General features: G+C 37.1%; 1 protein-coding gene across 4 annotated transcripts in view; it reads right to left on the bottom strand.

The window, feature by feature from the left end:
* Positions 1-2215: 2215 nt before the first annotated feature.
* INTU (inturned planar cell polarity protein) overlaps positions 2216-19920 on the bottom strand; it is a 39448-nt gene continuing 21743 nt past the window's right edge. For 2 of the 4 annotated variants that reach the window (XM_015625157.3, XM_015625156.3), the window contains exons 4-16: positions 18381-18584; positions 14743-14861; positions 14357-14446; positions 13877-13954; positions 12881-13064; positions 10485-10538; positions 9251-9313; positions 8005-8226; positions 7208-7630; positions 6582-6679; positions 5750-5939; positions 3894-4048; positions 2216-3032 (exon numbers count right to left, since the gene is read on the bottom strand). In XM_015625157.3, the coding sequence (XP_015480643.1) occupies positions 2921-3032; positions 3894-4048; positions 5750-5939; positions 6582-6679; positions 7208-7630; positions 8005-8226; positions 9251-9313; positions 10485-10538; positions 12881-13064; positions 13877-13954; positions 14357-14446; positions 14743-14861; positions 18381-18584 (1992 nt within the window). In that variant the 3' untranslated portion in view covers positions 2216-2920. Of the gene's footprint in view, positions 3033-3893; positions 4060-5749; positions 5940-6581; positions 6680-7207; positions 7631-8004; positions 8227-9250; positions 9314-10484; positions 10539-12880; positions 13065-13876; positions 13955-14356; positions 14447-14742; positions 14862-18380; positions 18585-19920 lie in introns of those variants that run through there. The other 2 variants (XM_015625158.3, XM_015625159.2) reach the window with 2 other exon arrangements.

Raw genomic sequence — 19920 nt, 5'->3', positions numbered from 1 at the left:
TGTCCTGAACAGAACATGTAAGAAAGCATCCAAAGACCCTGAGCTTCAACAGTGGATATGCCACTTTGCTAAATATCGTACTTCTAAGGAAATTAATCTTGAGTGTTATTCATGGAATGTCTCTAAAATTTGAGTCACGAGCTCTTACACATGTGAGCCATCTGGAAGCACTTCCAGGAGATGGAAGGGAGATTTTAAGAACTATAAACAGAGTTATTTACATAATGCCTGTTTTACTTTTTTCCACTGTAAGGAAAGAAAGAAAACAACCTCAGACTCTTTATATACAAAATTACTGTAATTGAAAAAGGACTGCTTAAGAATTTGCATGCGATATCAGGAGATTAATCAAACTTCAGTGACTGACAGAATTCCTCCTGGTCAGCACTACCAGAAAAGCCTGTGGCAAGGAAACTTTCTGGCAGTGTAGTAAAGAACTGTCAACAAGAGAAATCACAGAACACTGGATTTTTGTTTACATTATCAAAACCTAATCAAATAACTCCTACAGGAGATAACTTAAGACAGAGACAAATGAAGCAGATTTTCCATCTATTTTCACATTAAACAAATCAGATAGGAATACTTTATTTTCCACTCTGCTGATATGAATGAATTTTATGCAATTTGCCAAATGCCAGTATCAAGATTTCATATTCCAAGACCAAGATTTCTTGGAATTAATTCCATGGGTGTTGGCCTGGGTGCCTTTCAAAAATCCATCTGAATTGGAGGGATGTTTATGGGCACCTCACAAAGTCATTAATCATTTAAGATCAAACCCCAGATTTTATTGCTGCAACAATAAGGTACACAGGAAACCTGCCTCTTTCTACCACTACTAATTACCAGCCATGCTGAGGGAAAGAAGTGCACAGCTCTTGACCAGATCTAGTTTGTTTATTAAAATTAATATGCAAAAAATTATTTTTACCTTTATCCTCTTTGGACATAAAAATAAGTTTGCATTTGTCCTTAAAAGCAACCTTTAGAGTCTGTGTTGGGAAATACTGTGTAACATTTGCTAAACCACCAGTGCCAAAAATTCTACAGAGAAAGAAATGGATTTTTAAAAATAACTAGAGATTTTAAAATTTCCAAAGTTTATACTACACCAAGGATATTATACAGTATCTCTTCTATTTGGTGTGAGTTGCAACAAATGCCACAAATCTTCCTTTTCAGGTCCCTTCTTTTTCAAGCACTTCTTTTTGGAAGTACAGATTTATTTTGAAACTTACCAACAGTGTGTGAATTTGGTGTTAGCACTTGAAAATCTCAAACTATGAGTGAAACATCAGTAATATGAGAAATAGCTTAAATTTTCAACTTCCTTACTTCATCCATTTCCAGGTCTAGGGATACCTATGGAAAGTGCAGGAGAGCAGAGTATTTAGATGGCTGCGCAGACATTTCTCTCCTGAAGCAGCCTCCATAAGCATTTTGGCTGACAGAGAGGGTGCTCACACTCCATCTTAAAGCAATGCCTGACAGCTTATATAGGTATCAAAAACTTGGTGGCACTTTTAGAATTACATTATTCTCCTAAATTAAAGAAAGGGTTCTCCTGGACACTAAGATGAACAGCTAAAAGCACTGCAGCAAAGACTGCATGCTTTCTTCCGTGTTCCTTCTTCCATCTGTCAGGAAATCTAATACCAAACCTCATGTATTTTAGACTTTTGTGAGGTGTAACAGAGTAACTCTCACATCCCCTGATTTATAAGCGGGGAACCCAGCTAACACACTGCTGCTGTGATTTGTGTGCCTCAGACTGAAATACTATTGCTCATCTGCTAGGAACCATAAATCCTGGAGAAAGCTGATTAACAGAGTCTTCAACCATGCACTTCAGGCCTAAGACTTCTGCTGCTTGGAACTAAAGCAGCTGTTGAATGATGCAGACAAGCTGTGAATCATCCTGTGAGCACTGCAAGCATTTGATTGACTGTTTCAGGACTACCCCAGACTGTGTCATTTACTAGTGAAAACAAGATCTAAAGATTTCGTCATGAGAACCCGTGAAATTGAATTTGCTTTCCTGAACTCTTAAACGTTTTGATCCCATTGTTTAAAATGGAATTCTAGTTCTGCATTTTATGAAAAGCACTAATGAAAAACAAGCAGAAAAATAAAAAATACATTAAGTAAAAAAGAATAAAAAATTAATGCTTTACTGTTCTTTAACAAATATACATTTTTATTATAAAGTTATTAATGTAAAATAAGCCAAGTCCATGCACATCTTAAAACCACCCTGCCCGCCCCCCATCTTTCTTTGTGTCATCAAAACTGCATTTAACAAATATTAGTATTATTTATAGTTAAAACTCACGGAGTCAAGTAAAAAATCAACCACACTATAGTCTCCTCGAGTGTGCAGGAGAGCAGAAATGGTAAGCCATTAGTTTTGTGAGGCTAAGTGCCAGGAATTGTCTAAAATATTTCCCCCTGTTTTGACTGACACAATGCTACTGGAAACATTCTGTATTTTTCAGGAGGTGCAAAATTTTAACTAACTGGAGAACTATTTTTTCCTCCATCACCAATTTCCATGTTCATAGAGCACTTTGAGGATTCGCTTACCATTTTATGTTGCATATAGTACACCGAACAGCAGTGAACCTACAAATTATGTGGTGTTTTCATACAATAAAGTTATGACCAGGATAAAAAAAAAGGGACAGTATATAAAAAGAAGAACTTTGGTTCTCTGAAATATTTTTAAGTATTCAGCTGATGAGCTCATTAAAAGCACCACTGAAGTTTTAACTGTCATACCACAAGGCATTTGATTTTTTTAAAGCATTTCAAAGATACCCCATGGGTGGCACCCAAATTGAGTTCATTTCCCTTTATATGGGATGCTTTAAAGACTTAACACCACCACACAGGATGCCTGAGTGTACAGGAAGCTCATCTATGCAGCTAAGCCAAAGGACAGTTTAAAGGCCAGTTCCACAGCAGCTTCTGTCACTGAGTCATGGAAACACACGTAAAACTCCTGAGGTTTGGGATGGAGAATGAGTCTCCTGGGAAAAAAAAAAGAATAAAAAGAAGAAAATCATCACAGGTGTTATTTTTTTTTCTCCTCAAATAGTAGATCTGGTTGTACTGTGAGGTTTCAGTAGGATGTTAAAACAAGCTGTTGTGTAAGACAGTTGGCAAATTTCAGTGTCTGTCCTGTGCTACCTTACCTCTTTCAATTAATTGGATTTTTAAATCAAGTTATTCTCTACTCAGCTTCTTTAAGGCTGTGTAGGGAAGAAAATCTTCAGGTTTTCAGGATCTTCTGTGTTACTGGTCTGTTTGCAGCAATCCAAATTTCTGGGCTACAAGCTGCAATCAGGGTCCTTGGGAACAAGCCCCAGGATTCACACATTTACTGATTTTTAAATGTAATGACATCTGGGTAGTTACATTCCCATGTATTAACCCAGTGAGCTCTTCTAGGAAAAGAGCTAAAATAGAGAAGCTGTTAATACCTGTGCATTGTAATTATTTTTTTAAAGATACCAACAGTAGTGTAATTTTTCTAATGTTTTAATTAAAGATTTTAATTTTTCTACATGAACTTCAGTTATGTACATTAATTATGGGAAACAATTATTTTTCTTTTTCTCTCTAAACATTTTTCTTCCCAGTGAAAAAGCTTCTTTTATAATATAACAGTAATTATAACTGTTCACCTCATTTGTTTATATCATTGACTCAGCAACTGTTAAAGGTGGAAATTCACATCAATGCAACTTCCCAGTCCCTTTAAATTAAAGCTCAAATCAATCAGTCAGCTCAAGTATTCCTGTGATGTGCTACAGTTAAATTTATTTTTAAAGAACACAATGGCATGGTCAAAATGAAAACCTGAAGGTGAAATTTCTCTTTAAACCTACCCCACAACCCAGTAGTTCATTGTTGGTGGTGGTTTCTTCTGGTCAGTCCAGTTTTCAGGAGAGCACTCAAACAGAAGCCCGTGTTCTCTCACCAGACCTGGGTCCTCAGCTGCCTTATTAAATTCTAAAATCCCACTGCCTGCCTTTTTCTTCTTCTGTAAAACAACTGGTGAAATGTTAGTAGAGCATGAGACATTTTGACATGAACATGAGCAAATACAACCCAGTGATTTGTTCAGGACTCTCTGATGGATGATTCTACTGTCAAAAAGCCAGGCTTAGAAGATATAACTAACTTGCTTTCATGATTCTTTTATCCAGAACAGTTTTCTTACCTTGGCATCAAAAGGCTTTTCCATTGCTACACAAGTTGGAATTAGACACATGCTCCTTTTTTTCACTTTTTTTCCATCTAGCTAAACACTGCTTTTCTAAAAAAACATTTGAGTTACTACAATACTTTTAAAAAGTGTGTTACAACAGCTAAAGATCTCATCTTTCTCCATGTGCCTCCCTAATTAAGAACTGTGATAGTAAGAGTCTATTGAATAAACTTGGCCAGGCAGGAATTTCTTTTTGTAAATAAACAGCTGTAGCACTTTGCTCAGAGCATTTTCTGACTCTTACTCAGTATGAGGGCATAAAAGCATAGAAAATAAAGACATTTTTGTGTTTTCTCCAGCTTTTAGAGCTGTGTTTTGTGCAGAGCTTTTGAGCAATCCTTGCAAAAGTTCCAGTTCATCTCTGGGTCTGCCAGTGAAACAGTTGCTTCAAAGGTGAAAGAAAAGGTTTTTTTAGAAAACCTTTCTGCCATGTGCAGATACAGAAACCACATCATTCAGTCTGCCTACAATAGTGAAGATGTAGGGGCTGAAGATCTAGAAAACATGATCAGAACATCCTGTTTTAGGGTTTAAGATGACAGAGCTTATTTTTGCTCAGTTTAAAATTTATTCAAAATTCCTGTACACATTTTAAAAGCTAAATTGTGAATTTTCAGTTCTCAAAAATTAAGGCAAAATTGATTATTGATGAGTTTACAGTAACTTTGCCATTACTGGTGCAGTTCTCTGGATCCTACACCATAACAATATTTAGCAGATGACAAAGAATACACAGTATAATAGTACATTTCTGTGTTTGATTTTTTTTTGTCCTGCACTATGAACAGGGCAAATTGCTGTTTTTTCTTTGACATTCTCCTGGTGCTGTAATACAGCCTGCCAATTTCAGCATTAATTGCTGCAGCCAATATGCAAAAGACTACACCAAATTTCACTGAAAGAGATGTGTCCATCAGTTATTTCTGATTCTCAGTTTTTATGGCTTGAACTATAAAATGTCTATTTAATGGCTGTAGCCAAAGGCAATCTGATGCTAAGAAATGCTCATTTATTCTCTCTGCTTGCTCTGGGGTTTCTGCATCTCCCAACAGAAATGCCCAAAATACATGGCTTATTGGCAGAGTCCTACTCAGCAAAACCCCAGTGTCATGTGACTGATCCACCAAATTAACTATTTTTTAAGTTAAAAATTCCTAGATTTACAAGGCACATGTGTCTAGCCAGAAATGACTTTTTCAGTAACATCAAAGAAACAGTAAGAAAAACTATACTGCTATTTGCAAACTTGCCTTCATTAATTTTGTACTGTTATTTCCCCTTTTCTCACTTAACTCACTTGAATTGCAACTTAAGGATCTAAAAATTTCAACTGACAGTAGTCTGCTTTGGTTTAGAGTCTGCAGACGTGCAAATACAGACTGCTTGTAAACCACTGAAATAATGAAGTGAAAAGAATCTTGAAATACTGAATTGAGAATGTGATTGGACAAAGAGAAATCCAGATTTTCATACCTCTTTCCTCATGGACTGCTGGAAAATGGAACGAATTGAAAGGCAGCACTGGTAGAAATTCTCGATTAACTGAGGGTGGATGGAGCCACCAAGCTGTGCTACTTCTTTGTGAGTTGGAGTAATGAAGATTCCCTGCATTGTCTCCAAAAACAGGTAGTGGAAGAGGGTATTCTCAGGACCAGATGTCAACCTTAAAAAAATTGGAGAATTCATTTAATTAAAATGAAAATAATTTGCAGATTTTGTTTCTTAAAGCGGGATTGTTTTTCTAATTACAGTAGGGTACAAACTGGATACAGGCATTCAAAAGGTTCCTATCTCCACAACAAGGAAATCCTGCTAATTTTGACTGTAATACTCAATTAAAAAAAGACAACAAATTAAAAAACTACGGTGCTAGTTAGGCATTGCACTTGTTCTCAAAAATTGTCTCCAAAAAAAGGAAAGTGAAATAAAATAAAAAAGCTTTATTAATTTTAAAATATAAAAGCTTTGTTCACTGTACATCTACCTAGAGATAACATGGAGGCACAAGGTAAGTACATGTGTGGTGCAGAAACTTCTGCTTGAAATTCCAGGGTCACACAGATGTGGGACAGGTGTGGACAGCACTGACATATTATTCAGAGACACTCTGTCTTTTATTGTATTATTTCAAATTTTTATGTTTAATTAAGCTCTCAGTTTAACAGATTCACTTCTGATAATCTTTGCCTAGCAAAGCTTTGTTTGGAATAAAATCATGCAGGGACCTCTATGATCTGTGTATATTCAAAAAACAATCCAAGCATGCCCTAAAAAATGAAATACTCAATAAAAAATATTTTCTTACTTGATAGTATTAAGTAGTTCTGTATCTTTCTCTGAAGGGTTCTTTTTAATGTTTCCTGAATTAAATGGGTTTGGCAGGGTGTGTTTTTTCCTAGTGGCCTAAAAAACAAGCAGATAGGTGAAATAACAGAGAACACACAGCTAAAGAAAGAACATGATCCAACCAAACCAACAGAAAAAGAGGACAATGTAGCATTTTTAATAAGGCCCCGTTATATCAATTTATATAAATGTATTTTATAGCCTATTTTAGACTAAACTTGGTTAGAAGCAGTGGTAACTGTATTTGGCTCTTGTGTATTACACTTCTACAACTGTACAGCAATTAGTTGTGACAGGTTATTTTGGGGATATTCTCCAATTACATCTGCTTTTTTCAACACAGTTGTGCCCACTTCTGTCAAGTGAAATCCCCAAATATTTACAAGCAATGATAAAATAAAAAAATGTGATGGTTCTGAGGCCGATGCAGAGATTCCCAAGGCAACAGAAGTATTTTCTACTGAATTCGAGGGACTTATTTTTTTATAGCGTGCTTTTTATAAAAGTTACCTTGAGTTTGAATGAACTGCCCTCTCTCCAAGCCCCCCAGAACCTTATCAATTCTCTCTGCCCATGTTCTCTGACCTGCGCTGCCACAGGTTGTGGATTGGTGCTCTCCTTCTCCGCGGGCCCTTCGCTGCCCTGCTCGGCTCCCCCGCTGCTCCTCGGAGGACTCTGCTTCTGTGTGGTGTGGGAAGTGTCCCCAAAGAGGCTCCTCCTGAGCCCTGGAACATTCACAGGTTTGCAGGAGTTCTGGAGCTTGCTTAGCATTGGTGAGGTGCTCAAGCTGTCCAGTCTGTCCCGTGCTGTAGGAAGGAACCAGTCAGCACAGGCTACAGGTGGGATGGAGGGAGAATCCAGCCTTTCCTCTATGCTGCTGTCTATTCCTTCCAGCTGGAGGATGGTTGCTTTGACCTGATCTACATAGATACAGTCTGGTCCTGGATTCCCAATAGCTCTGGATGCACAGCCCCCTGCCTCCAGCAGGACACACAGGACAAAGTGTCTCTGTAAATACAGAGGATGTAAACATAAAAGACTGCTTATAAACATAAGCTCTTTGCTTTAAAGAAAGTTCACGTTTAGAAAACCAAAACCAGACATTTCTGACATGAGCTGTCTGGAAAGAGAAGATTATGAAGGTAGAAACATTTTCAACTGAAGTGAAAAGGCATAAAAATAATGAGAATTTATATTACACTTCACAAGCTTTGTAGATGTATAAATAATACTACTCCCTGGGAAATTCTGTCCCATGGAACAGCTACAATTTGAGTATTTTGAAAAATTACCCAGTGAACAGAAATGAAAAGTGAAATGGAAAGTGAACAGACAACTCACATCAGCAGAAAAGAGCCTCAGAGAATGCAGCATTAACTCACCAAGCCAACTATCAGTAAGAAGTATCTTGCTTCAGGTTCCCTGTATCCCATCAAACTCGACTCTTCACACGGCTGGAGGTGATGCTGTGGGAACACCTCCCGCCAAATCACCAACTGCCCAATCCTCTGCTCTGCTGCCAGGGGTAACAGACAGTAGTGCCGGCAGTAGAAACCCACATCAACAAGGTCTTCCTTTGGCAAGTGATTACCAATCAAGTAACCCTGAATTAAACACAGAAAATAAAGTGTGTTCAGTGAGAAATACACCACCACCACACAGCACTTCTGAGTACTTTCCATACAGAGATATCCCCGCTCCACACACACTGAGATCCAAAGGTTTCTGGCCACAGAGTGTCTTTTTAGTGTACAGTTGTACAATACTGAGCTTTTGGGCCACATCTAAATAACCAAAACACTAAATATAAACAAATCAACCACCAGAATATATGCAGGTTATCAAAGGTGAGCTGGGCTTTCCCAGCTTGCAAAACAGCTACAGTGTTAAGGTGCTCGAATTCTCATTTAATTTTCTCTCCAAAAATAGTGAGCTTTCACTGGAGTTAATATAATTTCCGAAGAAGATCCATAGTACAGTGGCTCCAGCTCTAAGGGCTTTACAGCTGAAGTGCTGTCACTGTAGATACTGTGCAGTTCCACTTCTCTCATAACTCCCAAAAGAGAATTGCCTGATAAAATCCTTAAAATGCAAGTTTTCTTAAAGGTTTGTTGCCTTGCTCTTTATACTGTTGATTACACTGTCTATATTTACCAAAGAGAAGTAAAGTTATGAATGAGGCCAAAGTGAAAAAAGCTGTCAATACAATTTCTCAAGTCTTGGATTTAAAGACATATTCAAGGTAGAGCACCTGCTATTAAAACATGGGAATGAACAAAAGAGTTCCTATTAGAATATCCTACAGTCTCAGTTGAACTGACTCTTACTACTTTCTTATTATGCTCTCTTTCCAGTCCTTGGATTGTGCACCAAGAAATTCCAGTTTTAAAGAAGTATTTTTGTTCTTGCGGTTCATACAGTACATATCATTTCCAGACACTGATTGTTTCTGTTATGGTGTTTGAACTTTAGGTCTGTTACTAAAAATACATGCTTAAATCAGTCATATATTCACTTCAGATTTGTGTTTGAAAGACCAAATCAGATTTCTAGTTTAATTTTCCTAATCATTAGATCTTAATCTGAGATTTTAGATTTTAATTAATCTATTAATTGAATTGATATTACCTTGTAAAAGAGACAAGAGCCCAGGATCACATATAATCTTCTCATGTCATAATAATCTTCTGACTGTTGGGGGGAAAAAAACCATTGTATAATTTTTAAATCAGTGTTTTTATTTTATTCACCAAATGCAAGTGAACTAATTCTGGTCAATTGTAATCAATACTTTAATACTTTCATATTTGACCAACTCTTACTAGCAATACAGCAGTTAATACTGAGCAGTTAAGGGAAATAGCAAGTTTTTAGCCTCCATTATTGAATTTTGTATCATTACAATTTTCTCTACAAATTTCAGCTCAAAAAAACTAGTTTCTATTTGACTCTTACGTGTTCATAAACTAGTTTTGTTAGAATATGTCCATTCTCACAGTTAACAGCAAAGTAGCTTTAGTATAACTACTGACACCAGGGGCCCTCCTAGAGTAAAACTTACAAGTCAAAGTATTTTTTTCACAGTCTTTGACATTTTCACAGTATTTGACAATTTGAATAAAAATTCAATTTTTATTGAATTCAAAATATTCCCATTCATTCATCTTTTAATGCCCAGTGCTCTCCCATTAGCAGCACTGTTTTTAGATGGATATTCTGTATTTTATGTTAAGTAGGTGGAATCAATTTCTGTGCAACAAACTGTAACTTGTAAACATTGATTTCTGTAAATAATCATCCAGATTGTTTAGTGCAGGGATTCTTTTGAATACAATTTTAGAGTAACTGCTCTGGAACATGAGCTCAAGAGAGTTCTTTCATTACGAAGTAAAGCTGAAATGTCGATATGTTTACACCTTACACAGCTAAGAGTTACTTAAGTAAATGATATTACTATTACCTTTTTTAACAGTATTAAAACTAAGCAGAATTTGTACTTGTCTTCTTTAAACTGGAAAATTAAATTCTGATCCACAGATGTTTTCAAGTTTGCACACAATTGCTTGGGAAGGACAAGTTATTTACATAAACAGGAAATATAACAACAATCATCTCTGTTGAAATCAGTGGTTTTGTATACATCCCATGGATTTAAGTTAAATTAAATAATGGATTTTCAATGACCAATCCTATAGGATTATAATATAATATTAAGCATGGAGAGGAGTTCAGGATAAACTGCTTTGACTCCCACCTGATTAAAAGAAGTTAATGGATTTTCCAAATAGTGCTTGTTTAAACCACTGAATGTGACACCAAGGCAGGAGATAACTGTGCAAAGCAATCAAAATTAAATGTTTACCAGCTCTGCAAAGTCAGCTGCTTCCAAATCACTCAGTGCTGTGTCAATTTCCATCTGAAATAGTGAAAAAATACTTTTTAATAGAGATTTCCAACACATTAGTTCCCAGTAATAGCACAACTCGCTCTGTCTTGCTCATCTCAGATTGGGATTCACAAGTACAAAGTGCGTGGATAAAAGTTTGCACCTATTTTTTATTAGTTACATCATATCAAGAACACCTGGAGATACCAAAATTAAGAAAAAAATCCTTTCTAATTGCTGTCTATTTCCCTCCTCTTAGAACTGTACAATTTCTCTGCTTGTGTGCCAGCTGACCCCAGTATCTGGTATAAAAGAGATGTCAATCTTACTTTCAGTGTGCTTTAAAACACGAGGTCTAGAGACAAACCTGGCACACTACTGCATCCAGCTGAGTTTTCAGAAAACTCTTTTATCCAATGGATTTAGGTTTTTTGTCTTTATGGAAGTTGCCAAAATGCTCTCACACATTATTTTTGTTCTATTGCAACTACTTTAAGCTTCTTTATTTCTGTAACTGCAAGAGCTGCTCGTTAAATCAAGTTTTACTAAGAGTACTTTCCTTGGTCCTAGGCACTGAAACTCATGACATAAATGTGCTACTTAATGAAAAGAACCTATATCCCATAATTACAAATTTCTTGGGCTGTGTTAACAGGCTGCCTCCAATTGAAATACAGCCAGTTTTCAAACAGAGAAATGTCAGCAAGCCTGTTGGCACACAACTAACCACCCTCTCAGCTTTTCTCCAGTCAAAATTTAAATGGCTTTCTGCCTGAAGAACTGACATTTTTAGTTTTATATTCCATATAGAATAGATCTTCACCAAAACACTAACTGGAAATGTCATCTTCTGCAACAACACCACTTTTCTGGCAAATGGAAATGATCTCAACTATGGAAAGTGATGTCTGTATTGTAAGTATAAATGATACCGTTTTCTAAGTCCTTTTAAAACTTACTATTTTATAAGAAAAAAAGCAGCCTGCAAGCTAAACTGGAGACCAAAGTACAACAGGAGCCCCTCTACAGAAACTTGAGAAAAAAGCATGGAAAAAGCCCTGACCAACAAATTGTAAAAAAAGTAGTAAAAAATCTACAGTGCAAGATGGAAAGAACTGAGTAATTGTCAGTCTGTGACTAAAGATAAAGAAGACAATTCTCCTTTAGAGAAAAGAGAGAAAGCCCCACTAGCAAAGAGAAATCTGTCTGGAAACAATGGCACAGACTGATGCATAACTTGTGACATCCCTGACAACTCCTACTGAACCATAGCAAGCCTGAAATAACTCTGCAAACCCTGTCAATAATAAATTGAAAGACTTTACCCCTTCATCCCTTCTCCTCCAAATACTCCCATGAAAATTATACACTGAGGTCTTACTAAACATAAAAAGAGAAATGCAAGAAAGCCATAGTTAATGTTATCTTCAAATAAATACCTATAAATTACAGAATATGCCACTGCAGAAGAAAAGTCATTATGAACATCCAGACTTGGCCCTTTCCCAGAGCCATTCTGAGAAGCAATTTTAATTTTCCATTGCACAGCCTCTTTAAGTTCAGCAAGTAAAATGTGGTTTCTTTTTTTGTTGCTGATGAAATAAGTTTGGATAAGTTTATGGTCAGCTCAGATTAGAAACATTTTCTAATAATTAGAATTAGCCTTAATTATGTTTTCTACAAGCTTACAAATATTTTGGGTCTCTCCATGAAAGACAACTCTGAATTTAAAATTTCCCAGCTGTTTCTATTTGCATTAAAACACAGCAGATACTCATTATAAAAGAAATACTACCATGACAAGACTAACATTTTAAACTGGAGTCAGACACTGAAATAATAAAAATGAGGTTCATGACTGACAGCTATAATTTTATTTACTGTGATCCACCTTAGTCTTAGTCCTGCTTAAAGCACAACTCAGTTTCTAACATGGAGGTAACCTGGCACAGTGAAATGGTGCAGAAAAGCTGTACCTGTCTGGTGTCAACAAATGACATGTGGGTTATTTATTTTGATTCTCCAATAGCCACTGATAACTCTCCTGAATTATGAGCAATACATGGGCTTCTAGAATAGTAATTCCTGCCTGCCAAAATACTTCAGTGGTCAAAATCAAACATACAGCTACATACCAGGGGTTGCTTTCTCTGCTTGCCCTAGGATAACTGTAAAGTCACCAAACTACACTCACAATAGCAATCCTGTGGGAACAGTGGTGCAGCTCCAAACTTGAATTTTACAGGAAAATGGTTGGTCTGGGATGTGCAAAGCACTTAGGTAAATCAGACAGGAAGAGCAGAAGACACCTGCACTGACATTTTGGCCTGTCACGCCCAGGTTTTCCTGGAGAGATGTGAAAAGGACATGACCTTGATTTCCTGAGGCAGAGTCAGCCAGCGCAGGCCTGGGAGGCTGTCTAGGAACAGGGCACTGCAGGAATCCTGGTGCTGAGCACTGGGGCCAGACTGGAGCCTTGCAGGATGAAGGGCACGCTGGAAGAACAGGTTGAAAAAATGATCCAGGCGAGAAACATTTTCCACCTGGCAAAAAGCACTGGACAAACATGAACTCCAAGTTAGAATAACACTGAGAAATTTGCAGCTTGCTTACATAACCCTCAGTGCTACACAAGCCTCTTTACAGAACGATGCTACATTTGGATGTATTTTTAACATTAAAAAAAACCACTAGGCTGATATCCAGGCAGCACCTACAAACAAAGGACAAACTAAACCAGTATGGTATTACAGTAGATGTCTTAGAGCAACTTAAGCTGAGTGAAACATCTGCCTCATCCTTTTGGAAACTGAGATTTATTCTTTTTTGTTCACTGTGGCACACACACATTAACCTCGAATTAAATGCAAGAATATGTGTAATCCACCTGGGTAATTTTACTTAGGTAACAGTCAGACTGAAAAATCTCCTGGGTGCTTTCCAAATGCAGAGAAAGACACTCACTCTGCCAAACAGAGTTTGGCACTCCAGACACTCACTCTGGAGAAATCTAGAGTGTTTACTCTGTTAAAAATATAACACTGATACACACGTCTGTTGTACAGACACAGAGGATAACATTTGCAGAGTGCTGCTGACATCCACAGTGACTTGGATTTTATAGTAATGATTTAACCTAATCAGGGACAAAACTTTCTGAAGTGACAAAGACTGCTTAATCAGTGTCTTACTAGTGTTAAGACTGAAACCAAAAGGCAAGCACAACAGAATTCTTGTTTTTATACAAGTGTAAAGGAACATGCAAAGAAATTCCCTTGAAACATTAAAATTAATCCTAGTATTTGTTTTTTCAGTGAGCACCAATGAAAAATCAGTGACTGAAAAGAAATACTTCTGAAAGAACTCACCTGTCCAAGGAACTGTACATGAATGTCAAGGTCCTGACAACATCTTTAATCATGTTCCTCAGCTGAGAAAGGGGCACACTAACAAATGAAAATTGAAATGTACAGCTATGGTTATAACATCTTTATGATGAATAAGCAGTCCTCTTACAATGTATAAATATGTAATATTATTGATATTATTCAGCAGTCTTTGCGCAGAACTTGAGTTTACTAAGCCTCACAATATTACTGTTTTCTAACTTACAAATATTTCTGGGATCTTATTCTCTTCAGAGGAAGCGAAAAAGGAACTACAACAATGGATATATGAAAGATGTGAATAAAGTCAATCAAAATAGTGAAATCACAGACATAAAAACTAGTTACAGTAAAAAGAGTACATTTAAAGCCCTTTCTTGCCTTTTTTGTTAGAAGAGTACACAAAATAAATTTGATGACACAAAATTTAAAGGAAAACCAAACCTTTCCTTTGAAACTCACTTTTCTTCAGGAAGGCCAATTACGAGCAACTTGTCAGATTCTTTCCAGTAAACAACTTGAACCAGTTTTTCACATAAGAAGAGGGAGGAACTAGAAAAATGAAGCCAGAAGTATTTCTGTTAACACTGTGAAGTTATAAAGGAGTTGAAAATCATTTCACTGAACTAAAAATCCTAGTCACTGCTACCCACTACAACAAAATTTCCCCAAATCAATTTACATCCAGGTTGAGCACTCCAACTTCAGGCATGCTGTTGTAGTTAAAGTGTTACTGCTAAACAGGTTGAGTTGCTCTGGTTTGTCTAGAACTTGATGCATGACCCATGTTTGCTGTACATGTATGTATAAAGTAATAAAAACAGTAATTACATTTCAAACACTTTTACCTGATAATCTCGGTACCAGTAACACTTTCCAGTATGTCAGACAGTGTGAGAAATATCCCTCTCACACTTTTCAGTTTTTGGGATGCTTCAGATATGGGGTACTGATAAATAATTTCTTGCTGTGAAGAAAGTTAGGTGTTAGTTAAGCAAACCAAAACCAAACCCTTCCAAAAAATCCCCACAGAAAACAAGATAATAATTTTTTTTTGTGGTAACAGTTGGGTTTTTTTTAAAACATGAAATCTTTTATCATATCCTTTCATAGGACATTGCAACAAGCAGTGTGCTGCATGGGCGTACTGGAAAGTTCTAAAAGGCACATGAATGTTTCTGCCAGTTTTAAATCCTCTATTTTATAGAAAAGCATGACTTATTTAGAATAATTATTACATGGAGAAACATAAAATGACAAACAGTGTGGCCACTGCATCTCACAGCTTTAAGTACACTGTTAATAGAGGAAGAAATTCTTTATTGTGAGGGTGTTGAGGGCTGGCACAGGGTGCTCAGAGAACCTGTGTATGCCTCAGCCCTGGAAGTGTTCAAGGCTGTGGATGGGCCCTGGAACAGTCTGGTAGAGTGGAAGGTGTCCCTGTAGGGTTGAAACTGGATGATTTTTAATGCCTCTTCCAACCAAACCATTCTGCCACTCTCTGATTCAAGTATTAGTACAGTTCTTTCAATATTTAAATTTTGACTTAAACCATCATCAGACATATAGCTCTTCAAAACTAACATAATATGAAAACTTAAGTCTCTCTGTATAACCCTACCTAGCTGCTTTACATGGATAGCATAAAACATAACTGATGAATATGCTCCAATTTCAAAGTACACCATTAAGATTCTTCATGAAACACCTGACCAGATACAAAAGTAATTTGAAACTAAACCTTACAGAGATAAATATTTGAGAGATATTTTTCTTTTTCTAACAATTTTAAAAAAATCGTTCTTTTATTCAAGCACTTTCAAAAATTTTGTATTATTTCATCAACTATATACTAATAAGCAAACGTGATTTCCACTCATTTATTGCTTTCTGCCAAATCATGATGGGCCAAAAATAATGCATGTAATATTAAGCTTATCCACTGCAAAGATTATAGTAAAGTATCTTTCTCCACAAACAAATGAAACACAGGCGTGATTAACTTTCCTGTTTATGTCACTAAGCACATTCAGGCAGTGCCAATACCCACTAGAAAATCTTCCTTCATCAAGACTAAAAGAATGCAAAATTTCATTACAGAAGGACCTGACAAACTCTTCATTCATATCCAATTTAATTAACTCTATTTATAAATACTCATTAGTGACAAGGATCTGTTTTTTCTGGAATCAATCCCTCAACTGGAGAAGCCCTGCTGTTTCCTAATTGTAGCACTGCAAAGGGCTAGAAAGAGCCTTTTTCCCCCCTCCTCACTATGAACCGGGGCCTTTACACAAAATTTGTTTGAGAATTATCTGAACACATTCCCGGGGAAAGAAAAGCCAACTGTAACAAACTGTTATCATGTATGGATATAGTGATTTAGCAAGGGCCAGCACATGCCACCAGATCAGCTCTCTCCAAAGCAAGCCCAAAGGTCACAGGCCAACGACAATGGAATTAATAAATACAAGTAGCTCATTTGTTAAGGTGTAAATCCTCCCTCAACCCAAACCCCAAACCTGGACAGAGTCCTCTAGTAACAGTAGGAGGAACATGAACATTATTCCTTCTAAGACATGCTATTGCCAAATTACAATTACTGGTAATTGCAATACCCACCTGAATATAAAATATAAAAAAAAGCAGGATTGATCTTACTCACTGAGAAACTGTTACCATGGGACATCCCCACAGGCACACACACAACCCAAATGATTCCCAATACTACCTCCCTGAGTAGCTGAGCAGACAGAGCTTACAAGTCTTAAAGCTCATTAATTCTATTTTAGGTGCCAAAAGCTCACAAGTGGAAGAATTATTTACAAGTTCCAGTTGCCACAGTTTACATGGATGTGATCTGCATACTGTGCCTCCTCTGGATATGGGTAAAGCAGCTTCTTAAAGGATCATTTTTCTATTGTGCAGGAATGTTTAAATTTCATTTAAAGTACTGTTTAAACTAAATCTGAGACAGTACATCTACAGGGTAGAAGTTGCCTGAAGTTCAGAAAATGAAATTAAAGACAAATGCCTTAAAGAAGGTGCCATTCTTTTGCAAGGAAATGTTATAAAGAGCTTCATTATATCAGCAAAGCATCTCTCAATGTATTTGGGGCTGCATAATTGCCAAGACTTCTCAGAAAGCAATTATTCGATTTTGTGAAGGGACAACAAGGGCATTACAACCCCTCTTTTACCTCTGCTCAATGTTGAGGATTAATCCCGTTTCTTGGGAGAATGTAAAGGAACAACGGAGCAAGAAACCAGTACTCAATTTACTGTGAAGTGCAGAATTACAATCAGGCATTTACATGTGTAAGAGAGGAGTCAGAGGCCCTGAAATTACTTTTTTTAATATTTCATAAAGTTTATGTGGTCAAGGAAACACTGGTCTTGGACTAGTATATATTATGGTATAATATAATTTTCTAGGTTTCTCCTTCCCAGCTCTGTCTCTAGAAAATAAAATTAAATCCTAATTTGTGTAGCTCTGACATTTTTTTTCTATTACACATCACCAACAGAACATAGACTTGTACCAGTTCAAAAATAGTATAAAAAACAGTAAAGGTATCTCAATCTAAGGATAAATTCCAAGGGAGAGAAAACAAAATGTTTTCTTTCTGCTCCCCACTCCATCACTGTCCTGCCATCTTAGTCCCTGGGGACTGGAAAAGCCTGTGCTTTGTTTGATGTCTCCTCAGCACATATCAGATCACTGGGACATAATGCTGAATTTGAGAATTCATACAAAGGCAGAAGAGTCTTCTCACAGATGTCAGCTCCTAAGAAGTCCACTTTGTCCACTTGTCATTTCCAGACTGGGCAAGAAGCCACCCTCAGCTCTGTGTCCCTGCGTGGAGAGGAGTATTTGTAGCTATGGCTACATCCTGAACAACTACACAAACTTAAAATGGCTTAAGTGCACACTGGCAAAATTTTCCTGAAGAACAGAAAAAGGAAAGAGATGTGAAAGGAAGCTTTACAGGACAGAGGAAAAGTACTTCTGTGGCTCTAAAAACGCTGCCTGAGCAAGAATTAGCAGCTGACTGCTAACAGCAGACATGCCAGAGCACTCTAAGAAAAGGCACATTAGCATTTCAAAACAGAAGGAGCCAGACAGATTATGGATGTGGACTGCCAATAGCTCCTGCTGGGAGATATTTTTTTGACTGGGCACTGGGGAACTGGGGAACAAATGCACCTCGGCTGTGCAGTCACCACCCCGGCTGCTCCTCACCTGCTGCTGCCCAGCCGCGCTCAGCTGAGTGTAAGGCCAGTTAGGAGTTTGTCAGCAGTGATGCTGATTCTTCCCCCCTGGAATTTCAAGCATTATTTCGACCAAAATGGGCATTTGACGGATGATTCACAACTCCAAATCGTTAAGAGGATTTTTTTTATTTATCCTTTTATATCAAATGTCCTAGCAGCTGCTTGATCAGTGGTTACCTTTCACCTCAGTTTTGCTGAGTCAGCCGCCTACCTCATCCTTGGATGTCTCAGAGTCCAGTTTGAGTGTGAGGAACATGACAATGTGAGGCACGTCCTGCACAGCCTGCTGAAGGTCCAAACTGTCCTCTCCCCACAGGAGCCGAACCAGGTTGTTCATACTTGACTGCGTCTGTTTGTTCCCTTGCTGAGAAGCTCCTTCAGGCTCAAATACTGAGGTTTCAAATGTCAGTTTAACCTATTAAAGTAATTAATTACTGTGAGAATGAGCCTGTACTTACAATTACTTTCAGATTGTATCAGTATCAGATGGAACAGATGCAGTTTGAGCCCTTTAAGAGGTCAGGCTTTCTCAGCCTCAGCTTTACTGAGGAAGATGTAACCAAACAAAATTCCTGCTGTTTCAAGAAAACCAATTATACATTCAACATTACATAACCATCTATTACAAAGGACAAAGCCAGCTATTACATGCTCTAGGAACCATGTGAGTAAGCATGTGGTTTGCTGTGTTTTCATACTTAATTCTTACGGTTTTGAGAATGGAAAAATATACTTACTGCTCTGGCTTTGTTTGAGCACAAAAACCCATTACCGTGCCTTTGAAACACATTTCACATATTTGACTTTCCAAATGTCAGCAGTTTACTAAGAACATATCCTGAAGGCTCTTTCTTGAGCATTTCTTTATGATTTTGAGTGCACTGACAGATTTGTACAGGGACAACCATTTAAATTTACACTGTACTGCAAAAATCTGCTAAACTGTAATGGTAGCAATGCTTTCATTTTCAATGTGTTGACTTCCCTTTTTTTAACTGTAAAATCAGAAAATAAGAGTTTTGTTGCTGTATTTTACAATTTACACAACTACCAAGTAGCCTAAAAATTGTTTACATCCCTTACTGTGCTATGTCTTCAGAAGAAAAAATAACACAAACAGAACATCCTCTCTTAAACAAAACCTTAAAAGTTTAAATGATCAAGCTTATTTTGCCAAAAAATTGTATTATGTTTACTGTTCCTTATTTCCCAAATAAGATTAAACCCATGAGATTTAGAATAAATGCGTACTTCCTGACACACAAACAACACTTACTCCAAAACTTGATGTGGAAACATGTTTCAAAATTTGCTTTATAGACCTATTTCTTTAAGCCCTGACTTAAAAAAATTATGTTTGTTAGTTGTTTCAGCAGTGATGAAAGTGATTTTTTCTTTTTTGTGAATGAACACATTGTCCCAGGAATGAAAGGAGGAGGTGTGAGAAACACCTATCTCTTGACTGAGCATAAAGTCGCAATTTCCAAGGAGAAAAAATTCATTTATGTTCTTGGATGAGACCTTATTTTTTATCAGTCTTCAAAGTAACTGAAGACATATTTGGACTAAGTAGGCATGCTCTTAGTTCCCTCTTTCACATGTTTTTACTCAAGGCTGTTTATCTGCCTTGAAATACCTGCAACATGCCTATTTACTGGGAAGTTCTGAACATAACACATCACACCAAATCCTGCTTCTTTGTTAAAATCAGTGACAGTTTAGCATGAGGACTGAAGCAACGAAACCAATTT

This window comes from Parus major, chromosome 4 (genome assembly GCF_001522545.3).
Source record: "Parus major isolate Abel chromosome 4, Parus_major1.1, whole genome shotgun sequence".
NCBI classification, from domain to species: domain Eukaryota; kingdom Metazoa; phylum Chordata; class Aves; order Passeriformes; family Paridae; genus Parus; species Parus major.
Note: the sequence above shows the minus strand (reverse complement) of the source record. Positions and strands in the feature narration are given on the sequence as shown.